The 13037-nt window shown below is 43.3% G+C and overlaps 1 protein-coding gene across 1 annotated transcript in view; it reads right to left on the bottom strand.

Annotated features, from left to right (window-relative positions):
• TIAM1 (TIAM Rac1 associated GEF 1) overlaps positions 1–13037 on the bottom strand; it is a 157191-nt gene that overhangs the window by 37398 nt on the left and 106756 nt on the right. The window contains exons 14-16 of the mRNA XM_052639711.1: positions 4056–4235; positions 2589–2657; positions 2184–2309 (exon numbers count right to left, since the gene is read on the bottom strand). Coding sequence (XP_052495671.1) covers positions 2184–2309; positions 2589–2657; positions 4056–4235 — 375 coding nt within the window. The remainder of the gene's footprint in view (positions 1–2183; positions 2310–2588; positions 2658–4055; positions 4236–13037) is intronic.

Genomic DNA, 13037 nt, shown 5'->3' with positions numbered 1-13037 from the left:
CTGCCCCATCCCTGGGATTCTCCAGGAAAGAACACTGGAGTGGGTCGCCATTTCCTTCTCCAATGCATGAAAGTGAAAAGTGAAAGTGAAGCCGCTAAGTCGTGTCCGACTCTTAGCAACCCCATGGACTGCAGCCTACCAGGCTCCTCCGTCCATGGGATTTTCCAGGCAAGAGTATTGGAGTGAGATGCCATTGCCTTCTCCTTATATGTCTATATATAAACTAAATCTGGAGAAGGAAATGACAACCCACTCCAGTATTCTTGCCTGGAGAATTCCATGGACACAAGAGCCTGGCAGTTTGCAGTCCATGGGGTTGCAGGAGTCGGACACGACTGAGCGATTTTCACTTATAAACTAAACCACTTTGTTATATACCTGAAACTAACATAACATAAATCAACTATACTCAATTTAAAAAAAGAAATCAACTTGAAAAAAAAATTCTGCTCTTTGAGAGATATTGTATGACAAAAGAAAATATTTACAAATCATATATATGGTAATAGACTTCTACACAAAATTTTCAAAGAACTCTCAAGATTCAATAATAAGATAACAGTCCAATATAATAAATGGGTGAATGATCTGAACAGACATTTCACCAAAGAGGCTATAATGAAAGCAAATTAGCACAAAGAAAGATATTCATCATCATATCATTAGAGAAATTAAAATAAAGCCATAATGAAGGGTCACCACATATCTGCTAAACTGGCTAAGTTTAAAAAGAGTGACCTGACCCTGCTGAAAGAAAGAGGAGGGACAGCTGGTGGAACTGCACACTGGCACAGTCATTCTGGAAAACAGTTCCGCAGCTTCTTAAAAAGTTATACATATACTTTCCATACGATCCAACCACTCCATTCCGAAGTATTTATCCATGAGAAATAAAAGCATATATTCATGGCTCAGCTGGTAAAGAATCTGCCTGTAGTGCGGGAATCCTGGGTTTGATCCCTGGGTTGGGAAGATCCCCTGGAGAAGGGAAAGGCTGCCCACTCCAGTATTCTGGCCTGGAGAATTCCATGGATCTCTTAATTTCATGGGTCTCTTAATACATTAATACTAAAACTTGCACACAAATGTTCACAACAACTTTACATGTAATTACCAAAAGCTGGAAACAACCTAAATTCCCAAGAAAGGAGAAAGGATCACAAAGTATATCAACAGTACCGATACATCCACACAATGCAAGTACTACTCAGCAATTAAAAAGGATGAATTATGGGTATATGAAACAATATGGGTGGAGCTCAATATAATTATGCAGTAAAAGATGCCACATAAAAAAAATGTCTGGGCTATATGATTTCGTTTATATAAAATTCCAGAATGCAAACTCGTCTATGGTAACAGAAAGCAGACACAGTTGCCTGTGGCTGAGAGGCCAGAAGAAAAAGAGAGGAATCACAAAAGAACAGGAAAGACAACTAGGGGGTGATAATTATGCCCATTATCCTGATTGAAGTGACGGCTTCAGAGGTGTACACATGTCAGATTTCATCAAACTGTACATTTTAAATATAAGCAGTGTGTTGTATGTCAATTATACCTTTGCATTTTAAACGTCTGTGAGGGTGACACATAAGCCAAAACCATTGTGCATGAATCAATGAGCTTTGTTGGTTGGAAACACAACGCAGAAAATCTCTGCAAGGGGAAACCAACCAAGGAAGAGGAAGCCTGCTGTAAGCACCATCACTGAGTGCTCTAGTCATAAATCCTCATTAAGGCTACAGGGACGCTGTGTGCTGGAAGACTGTCTTCCTCCTGGATAACGATAAGCATTTCTATTAACCAGTTCCCCAGAACAAGATAAATTAATTTGTTTATCGGAAAACTAAGACAGCTAGTCGAATTTTGCTAACAGCAAGTGTCGAAGGCCCCCACATAAACAGAACAAAAGGTAGGTGCATCTTCCTAAATAGAAGTCAGTAGATACTCCAGTTAAATGGAAATCAATGGCACTGGTTCCACCTTAGCCAGACCAGCAAGCACAGTCCATTCCCCTCTCCGACTCCCTTTAGGAACTGACCCCACTGGATATCCAATGAAGACCCAATACCACAGCAACAATGCCTCCTGTGATATGTTTTCAGGAGATTCAACTGGACCTACAGGATACCTCACTCCTGACATTAGGAGGCAGCTTGACACTATTTCAGGAAGAGACTTACCTTAAATTGATCAACTTTCTCAAGCTTTTCCAGATCAGGTACCAATCTCACTCCATCTTCCAGAGTTTTAAGGAATTCTACTTGAAACTCTACCATTTCGGTTAAATTTCCAAAGAGCACATCAAGCTGGAAAATGCAAAACAATGTCATCAACCGCCTGTTTCACTAGTGTGTGGATCCTTCATTTGCTTCTGATTTAAAAGTTTTTCTACCCATATGGTAATGCTCCCACCATCAGAAGGTGAGCCAACTCTTTCCTCTTGGAGTGCATGCCAAGAGCTCGCCAGGCAATAACTTGACCTATTTATTACAACTAAATGAATTCAAAATGCTCAGTATTGTGTGAGGTCCTCAATTCTTCCCCATCACCAGGTCAAGTTACCGTTCAGATGATAGCCACCGTACCTCATCCTGGGTGAGAAACGTTTCTTTTTGAAGAGGTTTTAGGTATCTCTCCATGAGACAGTTTAAGTCCTAAGGGTTGAAAGAATATCAGATTAGCACATCTGAAAGTCTATAAAGAATCTAAAAGAAAAAAAATAAATAATTATGTCCCAAAGGCTAATATTTCAGTCTTTAGGTCACTGAGGTTCACTGAAGCAGAAGTGAGCCAACCTCTTCTCAAAATATTTCAGGCTTTGTAGCCATATGGTCTCTGTCACAACTATTTAATTCTGCTGCTGCAGCAGGAAAGCAGTATAAATGATACTGGGTTGGCCAAAAAAATGGCCATGAGATGTTACAGAAAAATCCAAATGAACTTTTTGGCCAAACCAACACATAAATAAATGCATGTGGCTGTGTTTCAATAAAACTTTATTTGTAAAAGCAGAGAGCCGGATTTGGCCCAAGGGCCATACTTGCTAACCTCTGACTTAAAGACTAAGATAGATCATTAAAAATAGATCACACAGTTGAAACATAGACTCAACATAACTAAATTATACAGAGGTATATGTATATGATCATACAATGATCATAGTTAGGTTAATTATATCATTATAGGAATATATTGCAGTATATAGTGTTGAAATAACTTTCTAAGCCCCAGATGGAGCCTCTCTTGCCTGGGGTGCCATGTCAGTAAAGCAAAATTTAAATGATTTTTATGTCCCTGTCAATATACCACTTGACCAGAAATGTAGTATATATCTAGTTAACCAATATCCAAACGCCAAGCCAATTCTGGGTCTTTTCACCCCAACCAAGGTTGACTTTGTGGCCCTAGCCAATTAAATATTTTCTTCTTTTCTCTTCCTTGTTCTTGATTCTTTGTTACAAAAGCATCTTGCCTTCTGCCCCATCTTGCAATTCTACAAAAGACTGTCCAATTCATGAATAAAGTTTTAAATAAAGTTTGTTTGTATCACTTACAAGCTGTCTTCTTTAATCATTTTTAAACAACCATTGTATATATTATAAATTATATAGGAACACAAGATCTAGTTCGGAGAGTATAACTAAATGTCAGAACAAATTATAACACAAAAGAGACCTGATACCCTTCTGCCTCGACTCAAAGTAGATTGTGAAGATACCACTACTTAATTTGTCAAAACTGAATTCAATTTTAGTATGAGCTCAACAGCCTATTTAGAAAGGTCAGAAGGTTCACTTAATATTCACCATTATCTCCTTTCGGAGTCAATCAATCAGCTACTTCCATCAATGAATTGCTGTAATAGGCATGCCTCCCTAAAACACAGAAGGAAACTGTAACATTCAGAATCAAGGCCAGTTCCATAGGAGAGACAAGACACCCTTCATGGCCGTGGACTGGCTTTGTCATCAGCCGACATCGGCGTATAAACACCCAGCACGCATCCCTCAGTGACAACAGGAAGCACGCAGGAGGGAGGGCAGGAGACGCACCTTCACGTAGGTGCGCTCTGTCTCCAGGAGCTCGCAGATAACCTTGCGCAGCTTATCGGCGTCCGTGAGCTGTCTCATGGCGGCCAGCTGAGGCCCAGTGGAGTCCTGGGGGGACGGGCTCGGGTCAGAGGGCTTCATCTCGTGCAGACTGCGGCAGAACGCGGCCACCTGTTCCGTGCTCTTCAGAGCACAGTTGGAAAGGCAAGACAGACGAAGTCATTCCTCACCGGAGACACTTGCCGGACACCTGTCCTTCTGACGACGTTCAGCCTGGTTAACGAACTGCCACTCATGAATCACAGCGCCCATTTCCCCAGATTGCTCCACACATCTGAGCATTCACTGAATGCTCCAAACAACCATAATAACAACTCCTGGCATAGACTGAGTGATCACTGCCTATTAGGCACTGGTTTGATGCATTTAATCTGCTCATAAGTAAGGGCTGTGATCATACCTACTTAACAGTTGAGACAAGGGAAGTCCAGAGTAGTTAAGTAACTCATCTAAGAATGCACAGCTCAGACCTGAAACAGGCAGCATGGCTCAAAGTCTGTGTTCTTAACTACCCTGCAAGTTCACCAACCAGAGGAAGATACAGCCAAAGGCATTTCACCCAAAATACAAGGCTAATTCATTACCGGACTCTCAGTTCAGTGCGCTATACATATTTACATTGCAAAGCTGGAAGATGATTTGATAAGCTTGGCGTCTCCCTGTCTCTATTAAAAACTGAGATGGAAGCAACTTTCTACAGGCGCTTTACTGTCTGAGCTGCCAGGGAAGTCCAAGATAACCATAGATACTCGTATATATGTATTTTAAAGCTTCCACCTCTCCAGCTTCTCCAAGGCAGAAAGATTCCACGACCAACCCCACTACTGCTACCAGCACCCCCTGCCTCCCCACTCCTCCAGCTAAAACTAAGGGGCATTGGGCCCTGAACAAGACCTCCACAGCTCAGTCCCCACCCAATTGTCCAGGATGGGTCAAGCAGAAGTTCGGGATTCTAGAATTCGAAAATTCCAAGTTTCCAAGTTAGGCAAAACAGTTCTTCAAAGCAAGGGCCGAAGACAGAGCACTGAAAACCCCAGGGCATCAGTAGCTCTCCACCTTGGCTGCTGGAGGAATCACCTGGGGAGCTCTTAAACCGCTCCCAATGCCCAGCACACCCTCCAGATCAATTCAGAGTCTCTGGGGACTTCTCTGGTGCTCCAGGGGTTAAGAATTTCGCCTGCCAAGGCAAGGGACACAGGTTTGTGCCCTGGTCTGGAAAGAGCCCACACTCCATGAGGTGACTAAGCCTGTGTGCTGCAACCACGAAATCCTGAATGCCCTGGAGTCCGTGCTCCACAACCAGACAAGCCACTGCAATGAGAGGGCCAAGCACCGCACCCAGAGAGTAGGCCCTGCTCATCGCAACTAGGGAAAGTCCGCGTGTAGCAGCGAAGACCAAGCGCAGCCAAAAATTTTGTTAAAAATCAGAATTTCTAGGATGGGATGTGCAAGTGTTTGTATCTTTTAAAGCTCTCCATGGTATTACTCTACAGGCTATTATTTTGTAGCACAGAATCTATTGATAGTTTATTAACATTTGTTCAAAATGTACCACTCTAGAGATGTTTGATGCATATCTCTTTGAAACTGGTGGTTGCCTTCTTGGACTTCTCTTTCCTGCTTCTCTTGTCCAGTTTACCCCCAGGAAATACAAAGTATTTCCAATAGAGCAAATAAAGAATTACTTTTTCTATCACCCATCTACTCACTCCTAAGAGTGAACATTCTGAGAAGAACATGCTTCCAAAAACGACCATGGGTACACAGAGCTGAAAGTCATGGTTGGCATTTTGTGGAGAGCACAGGAGCCAAACCAAGTGTATCCCATGGAGGCAACATCACTCATTATCAGAGAAATGCAAATCAAAACCACAATGAGGTACCATCTCACGCCGGTCAGAATGGCTGCTATCCAAAAGTCTACAAACAATAAATGCTGGAGAGAATGCGGAGAAAAAGGAACCCTCTTACACTGTTGGTGGGAATGCAAACTAGTTCAGCCACTATGGAGAACAGTGTAGAGATTCCTTAAAAAACTGGAACTAGAACTGCCTTATGACCCAGCAATCCCACTGCTGGGCATACACACTGAGGAAACCAGAACTGAAAGAGACACGTGTACCCCAATGTTCATCGCAGCACTGTTTATAATAGCGAGGACATGGAAGCAACCTAGATGCCCATCAGCAGACGAATGGATAAGAAAGCTGTGGTACATATACACAATTGTTAAACACAGAGAAAGGCTACAGCAGCTAACATTAACCTGCCTTCCCCTCATTAGCATACTGCCTTTGCCTCGTTAGCATACTGCCTTCCGCTTATTAGCACAGCCCAACGGGAAGGAAGCCCGAAATAAAGACAGGACAAGGACATGGGAAATCAGAACCTAACAAGGATGCATTAGTAGCAATGTTGTGACAGGAAAGGGCAGAGCCAGGACCCAAATCCACATGATTATTGATCCAAATCTCTTCAGGTTACATAGCTTATTTATTGATAGCACAAACTCTGGTCCTACATGCCAGGATATATCAGTCACCTGTCAAGGGCACTATTAAATGCTTCCTATGGAATCAATGTTTCCAACACTGAATATGCCCCAAAGCATTCTCCCTTTGGTGACTGATGAAAAGCTCATCAAAATGGGCTGAACTCTATGACATGTGAATTATATTCTAATAAGGCTGTTAAAAAAAGAAAGACTGCTAGTTTTTCATCAAAGCCTGTTTCAGTAGAAATAAAGTTTTATCTAGTTATGTTAGGATTTTACAAACTCAATGTCATCATTAAATATTAACCGTAAAATATGGATTTGTCTTAATAATTAAAAAGGAACGAGTAAATCCATTTTGACAAAAATGTCCACATCTTTGAGATAATCTTATGGTAACTGTAATAGGCAATTATAATAGGCATTATAACACAGACATTATGGAAGGGGGGAGGGTGAGCCTCACTAAAATGAAAATTCCATGGGAAGAGAATGATCACAGCTGACAGTTTAAGTACCATGCCCTCCAGCTGATCCCAAACTCTCCTGTGTCACTTTGATTCGTCACTCGCCAACACAACAAATGTATAACTGGCACCTTCGCTTACACAATGCTTTTCTAACTGTCCCAGCTCTAACTGCAGCTGCCTGCCATTTACATGCAAATTAATATCCTAGCTATTATTCATGATATGTAAATCCATCACCGTATTCCCATCAGAGACATGGTAGACCTTTCTGCAGTTTAATCATTTAGACAAGTCGTCATGCAAAATCCAATGTCCTCATCAATTATACCAAGGATGCCCCAGGCCTTAAGATGCCCCATGCCAAGTTATAACCTGGGGACTCTGACACGCATCAAAAACAGGACACTTCCCTTGGTACCCCCAATTCACACCATGCAGACTTGCCATTCTTAGCAATATTTGGTTATAATAACGAAAAGCATGACATGGAGTTTCTGGGTTTTCATTCCCTCCGCTTCTTCATAAATACTCAGAGGTTTTCATTTTTAGGAATGCGAGTTTAAAGGAGGGTCGGTCATCCAGGTGATGACTGCTTTTCAGAGAGCAGAACAGCATACTTTGTCCTCGCATCTGAGCTCTGTGGGGGCCCAGGTTGCTTGAATTCCTGTCTCTGCTGCTAGGAGATGGGTCAGCTTGCTCATACCAATATGGGAACTGAGAAGATGAGAGTAGAAGTGATGAGCCTGCTGTGGCTTTGCTGGTTGACGGTAGAGCTGACCGAACCCCAGGCTCCCTGGGTCCCAGGTCTGCAGACCCACTGTCAGCAGGTCATCAGAAGACACACGTCTCACCATTTAGACCTTCTGTAACCTGTACCCTTGTCTCTCTTCACTTCCATCTCCCTTCTCAATCCCATGGTCCACACTCTCACGATAATCTTCTTTTCATGAAAAATTGACTTTTTTTGTGTGTGAAGTTGCTCAGTCATGTCTGACTCTTTGCGATCCCATGGACTATAGCCTACCAGGCTCCTCTGTCCATGGAATTTTCCAGGCAAGAGTACTGGAGTGGGTTGCCATTTCCTTCTCCAGGGGAATCTTCCTGACCCATGGATCGGACCCATGGATCGAACCCAGGTCTCCCGCATTGCAGGCAGACAATTTACCATCTGAGCCACCAGGGAATTATATTGTGTTAGTTTCAGGTATACAGCAACTGATTTAATTATACATATATATGTGCGTGCATGCATGCTAAGTCGCTTCAGTCGAGTCTGACTCTTTGCAACCCTATGGACTGTAGCCCGCCAGGCTCCTCTGTCCATGGGATTCTCCAGGCAAGAATACTGGAGTGGGCTGCCATATCCTCCTTCAGGGGGTCTTCCCAACCCAGGGATCAAACCTGCTTCTTGTGTGGCTCCTGAATTGTAGGCAGATTCTTTACCGCTGAGCCACCTGGGAATCCCATAGTTCCCTGGGCTATACAATAAATTCTTGCTGTTTATTTTATATTAAAAAAAAGAAAGAGTGTGAGTAGAGGTCCTGACTTGGCCTATGTCAAGTTCACCACCTCTAAGGCTTGGTACCCTGAGTTTTAATCAAGCCCATTGGGGAAGCTCTGGTCATGTAGGCCAGGGCATTGGTGCTCTACACCTAGCCATCTCCTACCAATATCACCTCAAACAGCCAGCTTCCTCACCTTCCTCCTGACACACCCCTCCTGAGCCAGATCCTGGGTTATAATAGGAAAGGAAATACCTTTAGCATCCCAGAAGACACCTCCAAATTTCCTTGAGTTCTCTTCTGAGAGTTCAGAGCCTTAGGCGTCCCTTCCTTATAAGACACTTTCTTTCTATGCTAAGACAGATTTATCCACTAGAGTCTCTGAAGTTGACTGCAGGGGGGAACGGGGACAGTTTCTCCACTGGCAACCCTATTCTCTGATTCAAGGTATAAACTCTCAGGTTTCTCACAAGGAAATGGGTCAACATAGCCATACAACTCCAGGTTATCTAACTAAATAATAAGTTTAATAAAATAAACTTAAATAAGAATACATAGACTAACCAGCTATATTGTACATATGGGCTTCCCAGGTGGCAGTAGTGAGATATTGCCAAGGGGTGTTATTTATAAAGCTCTTAGTGAAATTTTTGCTTGGAAACAATTATTTTCAAAGGATGTCATCAAGTTTGAGAACTCTGTTTCACTAAAATATTACCCACTCTCCAAAAAAGCCTTAGAAGGAAGTATGAAATGCAGGTTGTCTTTGAAAGTGAAAGTTGCTCAGTCATGTCCGACTCTTTGCAACCCCATGGACTATACAGTCTATGGAATTCTCCAGGCCAAAATACTGGAATGGGTAACCTTTCCCTTCTCCAGGGGATCTCCCCAACCCAGGGATCGAACTCAGGTCTCCCACATTGAAGGTGGATTCTTTACCAGCTGAGCCACCGGGAAAGCCCAAGAATGCTGGAGTGGGCAGCGTATCCCTTCCCTTCTCCAGTGGATCTTCCCAACCCAGGAATCAAACCGGGTTCTCCCCTATTGCAGGTCGTCTTTAGAATACCTCTAATCTAGGGATTTCTTTGGAAGGAATGATGCTAAAGCTGAAACTCCGGTACTTTGGCACCTCATGCGAAGAGCTGACTCACTGGAAAAGACTCTGATGCTGGGAGGGATTGGGGGCAGGAGGAGAAGGGGACGACCCAGGATGAGATGGCTGGATGGCATCACTGACTCGATGGACTTGAGTCTGAGTGAACTCCAGGAGATGGTGATGGACAGGGAGGCCTGGCGTGCTGCGATTCATGGGGTCGCAAAGACTCGGACACGACTAGGCAAATGAACTGAACTGAACTGAATCTAGGGATTTTCCACATGGTGGCCCAGGTCTTAAGTCTCCCTGTCCCCACACTGGGGTCAAACTTCTTTGCATCAAACTCTGATAGGACCTTCTCCAGAAGGTAGCTCAGCCAGGACACAGGAGGCAGGAGGAGTCGGATGCGGTGCTTTCCCCGCTCCGTTGCTAAGTGCTATGTGGCATCCTGATCATTTATACATCAAGCTCTACAGCCCAGAAAGAGAGCTGCCAGGTGAGGTCTTCAACACACCCCTAAAGTCGAAGTTTCCCAGAACTGGTACAAGTAGTGAAAGAATTGCTGGAAAGGAGAAGACAAACACGGTTTCTCTGAATCCAAACCTGTCTCCCCTGCTTGAGGACTGCCACCTTAGAAACGGAAAGCTCTTCTGGGCATTTCCAAGCTGCCCGTTTAAACCTGTTAAAGGGTGGCAGAGCCATCCCCACTGTCAGGACGAAGAATTATCCACCCAAGGTACGAAAATGAACAGGACAGTGGCAGGAAGAAACGGGCTACTTTCCTGAGGTCTGCTTGAAGTGCAGTGTTTATAATATCTCTTTCTTCCTGTGGGAGATGAAAAGAAAGTACAAAAAGAGGGGGTAGGCTTTTAAGTGCACACTATCAACTTGGGCTACCCAGCTGTTAAAGCTCTTCCTGTTATGCAACCACTGAAGGCAATTTCTATCTCAGGATGAGTTCAGAGTTCTAAAACTGTCCTTTGAGTCCGCCTGATTTAACACTCCCCACAGGTTTAAAAGGGGCCAGGGTGGCCTAAAATCTTGCAGCCTTACTTAAGCTTTCGTGACAAACAAACACCAAAGTAACATACTCCATCATTTCAGAGACCATCATATACAATGATAGTCCCTCGAGTTCTCTGTTACCTCTTCCGTCTCCTTTCGAACAAACTCTGAAGAAGAAAAATTCAAGAAGGTGAAGGCTTATTTGAGTAAAGCAGCTGTACTCACTGTTCAAGTTCACATTTCAGTACATGACACAAAATCTAACAGTCAGTAGGCTCTGATATGAATAGTAAACCATTACCATGCTTGATCTGATTTTAAGTTATTCCTCCCCATTAACACACCAAAAATATTTATTAAGGAGGTAAGGAAGGGTGGGATAAATTGGGAGACTGGGATTGGCATATATATACTACTATGCATAAAACAGACAACTAATGAGAACCTACTATATTACACAGGAAACTCTACTCTGTGCTGTCTTGACCTAAATGGAAGGAAATCTAAAAAACAGGGTGGATATATATGTGTGTGTGTGTGTGTATAAAACTGATTCACTTTCCCATACAACAGAATTAACATAACACTGTAAAGCAACAATACTCCAACATAAATTATATTTAGAAAAGAGGCAATAATTACCATAGGAATTGGCATACACAATATAGGTCAATTGATGCTAAATCATTAACACATACCCTGAGCCAACACCAATAAATCCACCTCCTTCTCGAGTGAGCAGAAATAGTCAAAATCGCTTAAAATTTTATAGGAGACAAACTGAACATCCATCTTCTAAAATGCTTGCTGAATAGTTAGGCTAACTTATGGGGGGCAAGGGGGGAAAGGGAGACAAACATCTTCTAACTCTCAACATCCAAAAGAAAGAGGGAGCAATTGAGATCATTACGAATAATAGCAATCCATCTTTCCATCATTTAAAAATGAAAAACCAGACACACGTAAAGATTGCAGGCAAACTTGACTTCACACCAACTACTGATGCCCCACCCCCATGCTAAAAGAGATAATTCTCTCTCAACAAAGGGATCTAAAGGGCAGAAGGATGAAGGATGCAGACATGGGACAAGCGTATCACCATCATTCAAACTGGGAAACAGACCAGCTAGAAAGTCGTAACATAAACAAAGGCTGGCAAGAAAGCCAGAATTCAAACAGTGCTCACCAGATGAAGCGTCCGGTATACAGAATCTCTGGACTTGCCATTGTTTTCAATCCTGGGCTTGCGCTTTATTTTCCACAATGCAGACATCATCAAGAAGGTATTCTCATGATAATTCTACCTCCTGACACGTTCAGCAAAGAGACAGGAGTTTCTTAAACACTTGGAGAGTACCTAGTGCCTTCGTGCTCCCGAGCAAGCATCCTTCATCCAGACAGCCCATGCCGGCTCTGCCACGAGGACCTACCTACAGCTGCATCTCTTTACAGAGGACAGCAGCAGCACAGTCCCAGCAGCAGCTCCCGCTGCCCAGCAGTGCCCTCTGGGAGGGTGACAAAGGCTACCCGATGGATGAGAAAGCTTTGATTTCACCTGGCTAAACAGCAGAAGTTCCAGAAATGGAGCGCCAAGAGGCAAGAAAACAATGGAAAAAAAAAAAAAAAAAGCCTCTCTGGCATGTGAGCATCTCTACTCTGCAGACTGAGATCAGCTGATTGGCCAGCAGCCTGCACTGCACAGGAATACTAAACCCGCCCGGTTCAAACAACTTCGAAGACACCCCTCAGAGAGTCAAGTCAGGAGCAGGCACTAAAACCCCAATTTATTATTTAAAAAAAAAAAAAAAAATTGATGTTTTCATGTTTTCCCTGAACGCTTTGTTACAAAAGCAAACATTTCCAAGACAATCACACTGTGAGTTAAAAAGATAAAAGAAGGCTTTCCCATCGGAAATGCTCTGAAAACGAATGACTCTCATACATCAGTTACTAAAATCGCAGCTGACAGGCGTCTGGAATGCAGGACGGGACTGCCCAGAGCTAATTAGCATTCATTTCAAGGGACAAGAGTTTTTGATTAGAAGCAGGGAAAGAAGTGGGGGGCAGAGGTGGTGGTGAGGAGGCCCTTTGAGGTTGTCACCCACAGTCACAAGAGCAAGCAGACGGCTTACAGAGAGAAAGGCCACCAGGCTGCCCCTGCAGTGTGAAAGTCCCACTCCCCCTCCCCATGGATGTGACATTCCCCTGTTACCACCGCTCAACAACAAAACTCACAATTACCTATTTGCTCAACCCCAAAAGACCACATAAAGCAATAACTGCGATCAGAAAAAGGTGTAAAAACAAAACTCCAACACGCATTCTCCTTATCCTGCCCACTTTTTCATTAAGACAATT

Source organism: Budorcas taxicolor, chromosome 1 (genome assembly GCF_023091745.1).
Source record: "Budorcas taxicolor isolate Tak-1 chromosome 1, Takin1.1, whole genome shotgun sequence".
Taxonomy (NCBI): Eukaryota; Metazoa; Chordata; class Mammalia; order Artiodactyla; family Bovidae; genus Budorcas; species Budorcas taxicolor.
This window is presented reverse-complemented; position numbering and strand designations above follow the sequence as displayed.